Here is an 11,042-nt window from a genome sequence, read left to right on the forward strand (position 1 = left end):
CGGGGGAGGGGGCCCCAGCGGGGGGGTCCTCCCGGGGGGGAGAAGCTTATCCACAGCAGGAGGGGGTGACATGGCCCATCACAGGCGCCCCCTGCCAAGGGGTCCCCAGACCCTGCACCAGAGCACCAGAGATGATGCAACAGACCCTCAGTGTTGCAAGGGACAGTGTGTCAAGCTGGCCCCTGCAAGAGAGGCACGTGGGTGTTCCCACCTGGCCCGAAGTGTATATTAACCCATGGGATTCTGTACTCTTGGGCGTGTGGTGTAGTGGTGTGTGGTGGTGTGGCCACAGCGGTGATGGGGGACCCTCACCACCAGAAGATCAGATGAGGGGAGCAACGAGACGTCATTGGGACCCTCGGATGGGTGATACCCTTGGATGGTTAGCTTCCAGCTAACCCCTGTCACCTCTCCCTGTCCCCCCACCCACCAACCACACTTCTTTTTTCTTTCTTTCTTTTTCTTTCTTTCTTTCTTTCTTCCTTTCTTCCTTTCTTCCTTTCTTTCTTTTCTCTTCCCTTCTCTTTGCCTCTTTTACTATTAAATAAAATACATCAATTTTTTGGCATCAACATCTAACCTCGTTTGGTTTTAGTCTCATTTCTGGGAATATTTTGAACCTTTTAAGTTCTTTTCGGTTTATGCACAGAGACTTAGCTTGCTTTGCTTTTCTGAGTTTAAACTGGATTGCAACAGGGCTGCAGAGCTAGATGCAGCACTCCAGCTGGGGTCTCACAGAGAAGAGTAGGGGGAGAAGCCCTGTGCTGTGGAATCCCTCCACAAATCCTTTCTTGCTAACCAGAAATGTTATGCTGTGGAAAATTAATATAACCACTCTGTTTTTTGGCTATGTTCTCCTTGTTGCAGCTGCACAACTAAAAGGTCTGATGACTTCTGTACCTGGAAGAGTTTTATTCACACTCTGCTGTCAGACAGCAACATAGAAGCAATCTTTCCAGAATGAAACATGATGTATTTTGCAAAAGTTGTTCAACAGAGATCTACATACATACAGTCTTCACAGTGTTCACCTTCAAAACCTCACTTCACCCAACAGCCTCTGCATTCCGTGCTCCCTCTGGAGCAAAGACACAATCCTGATTTTTTAACAAGTGATGCCAATCAGATAATTCAGTCCTCTCAGTTCACCAGATCTCTTAAGAGGCCAGCATCAATATAGTTTTTAGGGCCTTAGGCAAAAAAAAAAAAAAAAAAAAGCAAGTGCTTTCTAAAATCACCCTTTTATTTATGTGGCTATTTTGAAGGCGGTAGAATTGAATTTACCTTAGCTTCACTTGCATTTCCCGTCTACATCTGCATTGAGTCGCTGCCCTCACACTGAAACAGTGGGCAGCAATACAGAATAAAACACCTAATATTCATACAAAGTAATATTTCATGTTTTGCTACTTTGTGAAATCAGCAGTTTTCTTCAGCAGTATCCCCCTTGCTCCTAGCTCAGCACAACTGCTCTATTAGTGCTGCTCTACCTTCTCCCACATCCAAGCTCAGCTAAAAGTCAACATCTGCTGGTCCCAGGAATCCGATCTTTCTCCTGTTGTCAAGATTAGTTTCTGCTGTGTTCCCTTCTCCACCTAATAGTCACAGGCTAAGGATTACCTGACCAGGCTGAGGACAACACAACTTGCTGAAGATGCTGTTTCAGTTATTTTCTTACATGAATGTGCTTTCAAACCAAATAAAAGCTTTAGGAAAATGCTTCTGGGGACTCAAACCATTTTCTGGGGAAATGTGGACTATAAGTTCTTTAATAAGTATAGATTGGTATTTTCAAATAGAAATTACTAAAATTATATACCTAAGGCTAACCTTGAAGTCTGGCTTTAATTCTTTCCATTGCTCATCTGTCTTGATTAAGTTTAGTACTTTTTAGAGAGTAAATATATGTTCAAAGTGTGTATACACACATGCACATATGTAAGTTACAGGAATACTGCATAATACCTTTTATTATGTACAAAACAGATAAAATATGAAAAGTTAGGCACTAGCAGTCATTCTTTAATACCAATAAATAAGATGAAAATAACTCTTGTAGCTGACTATTACTACTACAGGCTTTGCAAGGTGACCGCTATATTTTCAAAGAATAAGATAATGACCTGATTGTACAGTACTTACAGGATGCTTTAGTGTGCACAGCTCATAGAGCACACAGCCAAGAGACCAAATATCTCTGTGAATAAGAAGTAATTAAAGTTTTCAGAGAAAAATCGATAATATTTTCATCCATGTAATCAGTACCTCTTCTCAGCTCCCAAATTTATTACCATTATTCTGTCACAGACTGGTGCAAGTTTTATTTTTTCTTAAGATGCACTAAAAAGACAACTAGAAATTTATTTTTAGTTGTGGCCCCAATGCTTCTATGGAATCTAATTAGGTTTTATCATTGTAATATGAAAAGGGACATGATACAGAATGTCTGCGTAATATTTCTAGCAGGATGAAGGACAAAGCTGACCTGATAGCTGAGGAGACAATAAGGGAGTAAACTTGTGTGAATAGCACCTCAGAGCTGAGATGCTACTCTGGGCTCCAGAACATTTGGTGTTGATCATATCCCCCACACAGATAAGTGGGTCTAGGCCCACTCACCTCCTGACTTTGCAGGGCTTCTCATCTGGTATTTTGTGTTAAGCCTCAGAACCATTTGTCCTTCCTGCAAGTGGCTACTGCAGATTTCCAAAGTAGCCAAACTAGCAGCTTTCCTTTTAGTGTATTCTTATAAATAATAAATGAGTGTATCAAAAATTCATGAACTTGGAACTGTAAAGATGCATTGGTTATTGCATCTTGGAAACAAGAGAAACTTAGTAACTGATGGAGAAGCAGATAAAGCAATGGGAAAAATACTGGTTTACATTTCCCACCGCTACCCACAAGAAATATTAAAAGAGAGTTTAAAGTATAAGTAATTTTATGAAACCAAAAACTGTAATTATGTTAAGCCTGTAGATTAATCACAGCAAAGTCAGGATTGCTATATTTTGGATACTGTGAGTCAAAATACTGCTGACATTGTTGTATAGTATAAGGTAGTTGTTGTGTACAATGATGCACCTACTTATTGTACACAATAATACAAAACTTCACAAAGGGTGACCATGAGAAATTCCTGTGCACTGCACACAAATACTGATTTAAACCATATTACTAAAATGAGTTGTTTCATGCCTGCACATCCTCACACACATATGAAAGAAAGACTGAGACTTACGTTTTGTTGTTGTATGGTCGATTTTCACATATCTCAGGTGAAAGGTAATAGGGGGTCCCTACACAGGTATGGGCAAACTCTGTAGTACTAACGAAACAAAATGAACAGAAAGGCTTACACACTGAAAACATCCACAAACAACAGAACCAGAGACTTCTGTGCCCCAGGTTAAAAGCCTATGGGGGACATTATTTCTGCCCTCCAAGTAGTTGAATAATGGAACACCCCATGAAAAACTACAGTATGTCCCAGTTCTGTGTAAAATGACCCCCTATTTTAATAGTGGAGAGTGCTTGCACTTCAACAGAAAGCACAGGAATTCCCTGTCTTCATCTTGGCCCATGAGCCTTTCGTTGTATTTTCTCTCCTCTGTAGAGCTGAGGAGGGGAGTGACAGAGCCGTTGTGGACACCTGGTGTCCAGACAGTGTCAACTCACCACAGAAACTTAATTCACTAGTTACAGGAGGAAAAGTACTGTCAAGCTCCAATTATATTGTTCTATAAGCCTATTACAGACTTCTAAAAATGTGTGTCTTGGACATTCAAATTCTGAGGTTTACTTTTTATCTGCTATGTACTGTTTTGCTGCATAGGAGCAATCCTTACAGCAATTATCCCCAGAACACTTGTGAAGGAAGGCTCTTTGGGCATCAGTAGTTTACATGCTGAGAGTTGAGTTCTGTCAAAGATAATAAAAAAGCACAAAAAGAGATCAAATCTAAGCATTTTCCTGTTGTTATCATGCCCCCTGGAATGTTTTGGGCACACCTGGCCACTACAAAGGATACAACAAAGGGCCAACCTTGTCCCCAAAGTCATTAAAGATAAGGCCTCTCTTTTTGGGGGAACACCACAGATGCAAGCCCAGCCATACCATGCTCTCAGGCCCAGGTGGTCATTCTGGGTCCTTTTAAAAAATTAACGTAGGCTCAGTCTTGGAGGACACACAACATCTGCACAAACTCTGTTCCTTTACTCTCTCTTTAGTTTTAAATGCTCTTCGCTTTTGTTTTTATGAGGTAACAGAAATTATTACCAACAGCTGCATGAGCAGGAACTGTGCCTCCAGAATCTCTTTATGTTCTCAGTTCCACAGAAAACAGGCAAAGACTGTAGCTTCTCCACCCTATGTCTTATACCTCAGAGAAGTCCAGTTACTAGGCTAGATATATCTGTGGTTCCGTGCAGGATGGCATGTTTTAGGATAAAAAGAGAAAATGTAGTGTCAGACCCTTTGTATCCCAGACCTCTTGAGTAAGCACAATCCACAAACGATTTGCATGTTCAGGCTGCATTCTGGACATTCACAAACAGTCCTGTTTGGTGCAGGTCACTAATTAAAACCACGCATACCTGTTCAACTGTCTTGCGATGCCAAAGTCCCCAAGCTTTGCTACCTTTCCATTGTTGCTAAGAAAAACGTTCTGCAAATAAACCCAGAAATGGTATGTGAAAATGAAAGATGGCAGAACTTCTTAAGCATATTTTTCACAGGACAAAATAACCCCCTCTCCAGTACCAGTTTCACTACCTGTGCTTTTACATCTCTGTGTAAAATCTTCTTGTCATGAATATGCTTCAAGCCCAAGGAGATCTGCACAAACCAACTGAGAATCTGCAATGAAAGTTAAAGAAAACAGATACCTATGGATTTGTGTGACTCCAATGGGACATCTTACTGAAATATATAAAATAAAAACAGTAACAAAATCTAAAATATATAGAACATATACAACGTAAAACAGTAAAAAAAGTATTTTCCAAGTTAATGCCACAGACTTCTCCTTTCCATTTTGTGCTACCACTAAACTAAATGGAAGTAGATACCTACTCTACTTCCCTTATCCCCATCAAGTTTTCCCTGACTGTGCCAGGACATGCACTTGAACAAGGACTGAAGAATCATGACAAAGGAGAGGGGGAATAATAGACATTTTTTAAGAAGTGAGGGAGTGCAACTAAGACAGAATTGGGAAGTGTCTTCTTAATCCTCAGTGATGGAAGTCATGCCACCCAGCTGTATTATTTGTAGTCCCACTGAATGTGATCCAGGAACCAAAAAAAAAAAGAGAAAAAAGATGAAGGACTGAAATGTGGTGAAAGATGTGAGCTATGAAGAACTTGCATAATAAGTAAGCACATGTGTTTATCCTTTATCCTTGACCCAGTACAGCTTTTAAACATATAGTTAACTTCCAATATACACGTCTTCTTAAATAAGGGCCTTTGGACTAAATTCAGAAACAAAACTACAACCTGCTGATATGCTTCTCTATTTAGGAAAATTCATGCACATGAAAGACATTGATTCAAGTAATAACTTTCTATTTAGCCATGCTTCACATTTAATAGATGATTTCCTGATTAAGGCTGATGCCACAAATGAGGCTTTCTCAGAAGTACATTTAAAAATATAAAGATATTTTAATACTATTATGTTAAATTGGGCAATTTGCTTCCTTTCTTTTATCAGCAGATATATCTTTAGTTCCTATAATTCATTCTTCTGTCTGTATTTCTTTTGCCTTTTTTTGATATGCATTATTCTGTGTCGTTGTCAAGGGGTTTGTGCGTTGGTTCTCTCCTTTGTGCTTTCATGATCTGTGGGTTTGTCCTCTCTTTATTTTCATGTTTTCTCTGCCTCTAGTATGACTCCCAATAGGATCTTAAAATTCATTATTACTGAACCAGTAATTCACTTTCAACTGACTTCTCCACCAAGGAGTTATTCTTTTACTACTAAAGTAAAAAGAAAAGTCACAACATTTTTTTTCCTTCATTTTTATGCCTTAGAGTATATTTCCACTAGCAGGTTGGATACTATCTACTCTGTTTCTAAGCAAAATTTCATTGTACCTGCAAAGGTAGATTTTATTTATGACTAAATAACCCCAGAGTTCAGTACACTAATTCCCACATAATTTCCTTCAGAAAGCTAAGAGTTAGTAAAAAAATAAAGGAATAAGTAAGGAATAGTGGGAAATTCTACTTCTGTGAATTGCAATACTTATCATACTCACCTATTTACAAAATAAAATATATGTGAACATGGCCCAAGAGCAGTCAGATATCTGGGCTTGTTTCTCTGTGCTGGTTTAAAAATTTAAATGGCATCAGAGAAGTTTTGACCGAAATGAAATGAATGAGAGATTTACCACAGACTTCAGTATAGAGGAGGCTATGTCATGATGCAAATTAAGAATTTGTATCTAATACATCCCCCCCATAACTGGAAAGCACTATTAAAAGAAGGTCTTCATGGTTTAATGGGTGTATTACCAAGGCAAAGAAAACGTACATCCATGATGCAAAGAGCAATGGGAGGAAGGGGGCATAAAAAACAGCATCATCATCATACTGCTAATGAATTCATGTCAGATCTTAAAGAGTGCTTAAAAACCCTCCTACACTCCAACTAAAATTACCAAAGTTTTCTTTAAAAGTTAAGTTATTACTGGGTAATTCAAACCACGTGTTTCACATACTATGTTCTTCCCTCTTAAGAAAATGTCTTTCACCTGGTCCTCATCAAACAGCACTCCATGCTGCATATTTATCCGCTTCATTAAATCTCCACCATCACAGTATTCCATCACAATATATAGCTTGTTCTTTTCTGAAAGGAAAAGCATAATTTTTCCTTTATTCCTTCATTCCGTCATTAACACAGCAACAACTTATTTTTATTTTATATGGTCTTTCTTTCAAAAGGTAGCAGTTAACCTCTACCTGCTCCTCCATTTCAAAAACTAACTGAGAAAAAATGGATACTTCCAGTGAAACCTGATGCAAAAGTAAGATGTGAAAATATATTTAAATGAAGATTCAGCAAAATATTAAATACATGAGGAAATCCTCAAGAGACCCCACTGACAGATGTTCTTACAGGAAACTTAGCAGAATGCTTCAAAGCGCAGTTTTTTGCTCAACAATTAAGTATGCAGTAAGGCTTAGGGAAAAGGTTAAAAGTAGTCAGTATTCCAAACAGCAAAAATAAACAGCAGGGTCTGCTTAATACAGAAATTCAACCAGTTCTTACCTCTTTGGGGTTCAGAAGACTATCTGATTTACATGTCCCCTAAAAAATTTACAGTCCTGGTCACAGGGAACAATTTGGGTGCAACTATAGCTTTTATTACATAAGGCACTGCTTATGACAGATGTCGGCAGGAAAAATAAATACAGAAAATCAGCTTTTATGGTGACTAGGATTCCTTCTATCTCTTTCAGTCCTGAAGAATTCTTTATCCTTGAGTGATAATTCAAAAATATACCTCAAGAAAAAAGGCTAAGCACAGCATTGTGAGATTAATATTGGATCACTGGAATGACTGTGCTGTTCCAATTGAACAACTGAACAACTGACATGCCAATACTGTTTTTACATTTCAGATGCTGAAAGACATTTTCAGATTTGCTAATAGATTGCATTATCATTTAATGGCCTCTTTTTGTGCTTGCCTGTTTTGTCTGTGTGTATGTATATGCATACATAAGTATGTATTTATGTGTGCATGCATATGTGATGTCTCATGATCATATGTCATATGTATATGATGTGGATAAGCAAAATATGAGGAACCTGAGGTTAGATCAGATGAAATTATCATTCTATTTCATCAGCCTTTTGTCCTATCTGATCAGCCTATTCCTTACTATACTCAAAAGCTCTCTTCTATTGACACTCCTAGAAAATTCCCATTAAACTCTGGACTCCTATAAAAAAATCAAGACTAAAGTTCAACTTGTACAGTACCTACACCTCAGGATCTAGGATTCCTGCCAAAGTACCCACTCACACAGATGAAAAATGCATGTAGATGCCTGAATTTGATGCCTTGTGTCCATTTCTAGGAGCTGAGACCTGTTCCCACTTTTAAGTAAGGCATTAGGGACAGGGCTAAGGGTGGTAAACACTAACAAGGTAGGTTTTCTGCCTTTCACTCTTTTCACCACAATTAAAACAGAAATGTTAAAAGTAAACCTTGCAAAGAAGCATAGAAGGTTACAATATTTGCATGCTTCATCTTGGCCAGAAGAATGACTTCTTTCTCAGAGGCTTCTTTTTCTTTCACAGGCATCTACAAAGAATTAAGAAACTAAATGGTAGCAATGATATGTTTAACTCTTTTCAAAAACAGTTACATCACCAGCAACCCATTCCCAATAATACAAAAATACTGTGTACCAAGACAATGTAGGAATATTATAAGATATGATGTATATCTAACATAAAATATAAATTTGCAGTGTATGTTTGAAAATGTATTGGAACATTACTGAAGTCAAACCCAATTTTGACATTATACAAATAAGAAAATGTATACCTTTAAACTTAAGTTAAAGAATTTAAACTCTAAAGTTAAAGAATTCCCTTAAGAATTTGAAGAATATGGATCTAGATGATTCTGTAATGCTAATAGGGGTGATGTCAAAAGATTAAAGTAAAAAGAATAAAAAGGTCCTTCATTTTACTGGTGTTAGTTGTTCTGGTAACATTTCAGGCAAACTCTTTGCCCTGTTACATTAATGGAAAACTTCTATTTAGTTTATTATGATCACATTTTCTTCAATACTACTTAAAAATTAATTTCTCTGAGTATCTATCCATCAAAATGTCCTCTTGTATTTATAAACAGTTTCTTACCCTCATTCTTAAGAAATATTTTTGAAATGTAATCCTTAAAGATTCAAAAATCAGTAACTGAATAAAACACACTCTACCAAATAAAAAAATCTTATGATTTCAAAGTAGTAATTTTCTGTATCCAGCTTCTGATTTTTCAACAAGTGGGATCCACAGTAATATTTCATTAGCAGCCATTCTTCTAGCTGTACATCAAGATCTAAGATTAGATATGCATGGGGTTTATTGGTCACGAGCAGAGAGAGAAACTATTCACCTTTTCATTTAGCTGTCATTACTCATGTATCAGTTTTTCCAGGTTTGAATCTGGAAGATATACAGCTCTTTCTAGAACTCATTCTTCTGTTGTAATTCTCTAATATATTAGAAATTCACTAGTGTGGCCCAGAATAGCAACAGACCTGTCAAAAGCATGTAGGCACTCGCTGAAATTGACTGCTAAAACCCTTGTATTGAAATCACAGAGTTTTTAATTGCCTTTATGGAACCAGATGCAGGCATGGTATTCCTCTAACACCCAAGCAAGTGGCCCCAGGCTGCCTCTGCAGTCAATGGGGAGAAAGAGAGAAGTTTCCTGGCCTGACTGAGCTCATTCTAAATCAGAAATCTAAAACACACATGATCAACAGCTTCCTAAAGAGACATATTTCTCTTACTCTCCTTGAAAGGGAGTCTAGCCAAGCAGCTCAGATGCTGACAGCAACAGAATGGGAATTTAAAATCAGATGAGATGAATTGAACTGGCATAAACATAAATGAGAATTGGGAAGACTCCATTGTGAATTACTCATGTCTGAAAATATAGGTGTGGGAAACAAGGAAATAAAAAAGCTTAGAGAAACGTATCACAGAATTGTGATTTGTTATTTTAGTGGGAATATTTTCACTGTAGTTGAATCAACTATTACAAAGTCTGAATTAGTGTCACACACTGTAGGCAGAAAGAAGTTTTGAAAAGAACAAAAATTCAGTAAAAAGCAAAGACTTAAAATACATATTTCATCTATGCTTTTAAAACAATAAATTAGCAAAGAACATAGTCTTCGGAAAGCTTAGCTCTACATAATTGAGATGGAATCCCAAAGGAGATCAAATATAACCCAAGTTCATACCCAGCTAAGTTCAACTAGCACAATAAACGCAAGCAGCACAATCTGGTAAATGTAATTCAGGTTTTATTGTTTTACCTTTGTTAAATTGATCTCTTTGATAACACACGGCTCATTATCCATTTTTCCTTTTGCCAAGAATATTTTGCCAAAAGATCCTTCTCCAATTTTTTTAATGATTTCATATTTATCCATGATGAATTCCCCAAATTAGTACTGCACATAGTCAGTGCTTTAACATCTGAGTTGGTGCTACTGAAATAGACACTACCTTTTCAGACTGTCATTTTTATTACTTTTTATAACGTTACTGCTGCTGATTCTTCCTAAAAATACCATGTCCTGGAAGTATGCAAATTATTGCAGATCTTAACTTTTAATAAGAAGCAAGTTTATGAGTGTCTCATAAAGAAATGCATAGTGCAGCCTGAAGTTAATGCATGAGAAAGAAGTACAGAGTACTGTGTAGGATTATGATATGATTTTGTAAAATGTGACATTATTTCGTGAACAATACTGCAGGATTGTTCTTTTAATGGAAAAAACAATCACCTGTTTCATGTTGATTTAGTTTATACTGATGTGACCTAACGTTGGCAGCAAAATGAAAAGCCACTGCATTTTGCAGGAGCCCACGGCCAAGTGAAGTCGGGCATTAGGGGTCGTCTGAAAACCTCTGTCAGGAACACTGAACTCACTGGGTACTTGCAGTGGTTCCGTAGGCAAAGCTGCACACCTAAATATCAGCAAACACCATAAAACTGTTCTTATTAGTTGTCCTGAGGTAAATTTAGCAAGGGAGGTTGGCTCCTATACCAGACGTTCCCTGCCAGGGAAGCTCTGCAACAGGCTCCATCGCCGGCAGTCCCCGAGGGCCACTGGCAGCGCCAGCAAGGCGAGCTCGGGACGTTTGTGATTTCGGTGTCTGGGTCAGAGCCAGCTCCTGTTGGCAGTCCCAGGAGAGAAGCGGCACTCGGGACAGATGTCCGCAAGAGCAGAGGGGTGCGCCCCGCCAGGGCTCAGCCCCGCATCCGTAGGCGACAC

The 11,042-nt window shown here is 38.1% G+C and overlaps 1 protein-coding gene across 2 annotated transcripts in view; it reads right to left on the reverse strand.

The window, feature by feature from the left end:
* NEK5 (NIMA related kinase 5) overlaps nt 1-10,208 on the reverse strand; it is a 25,242-nt gene extending 15,034 nt beyond the window's left edge. For both annotated transcript variants that reach the window (XM_017731267.1, XM_017731266.1), the window contains exons 1-7: nt 10,077-10,208; nt 8,227-8,323; nt 6,761-6,858; nt 4,774-4,857; nt 4,596-4,666; nt 3,242-3,328; nt 2,143-2,197 (exon numbers count right to left, since the gene is read on the reverse strand). In XM_017731267.1, coding sequence (XP_017586756.1) covers nt 2,143-2,197; nt 3,242-3,328; nt 4,596-4,666; nt 4,774-4,857; nt 6,761-6,858; nt 8,227-8,323; nt 10,077-10,193 — 609 coding nt within the window. In that variant the 5' untranslated portion in view covers nt 10,194-10,208. The remainder of the gene's footprint in view (nt 1-2,142; nt 2,198-3,241; nt 3,329-4,595; nt 4,667-4,773; nt 4,858-6,760; nt 6,859-8,226; nt 8,324-10,076) is intronic.
* Nucleotides 10,209-11,042: the final 834 nt, after the last annotated feature.

Source organism: Corvus brachyrhynchos, unplaced genomic scaffold (genome assembly GCF_000691975.1).
Source record: "Corvus brachyrhynchos isolate BGI_N302 unplaced genomic scaffold, ASM69197v1 scaffold103, whole genome shotgun sequence".
NCBI lineage: Eukaryota > Metazoa > Chordata > Aves > Passeriformes > Corvidae > Corvus > Corvus brachyrhynchos.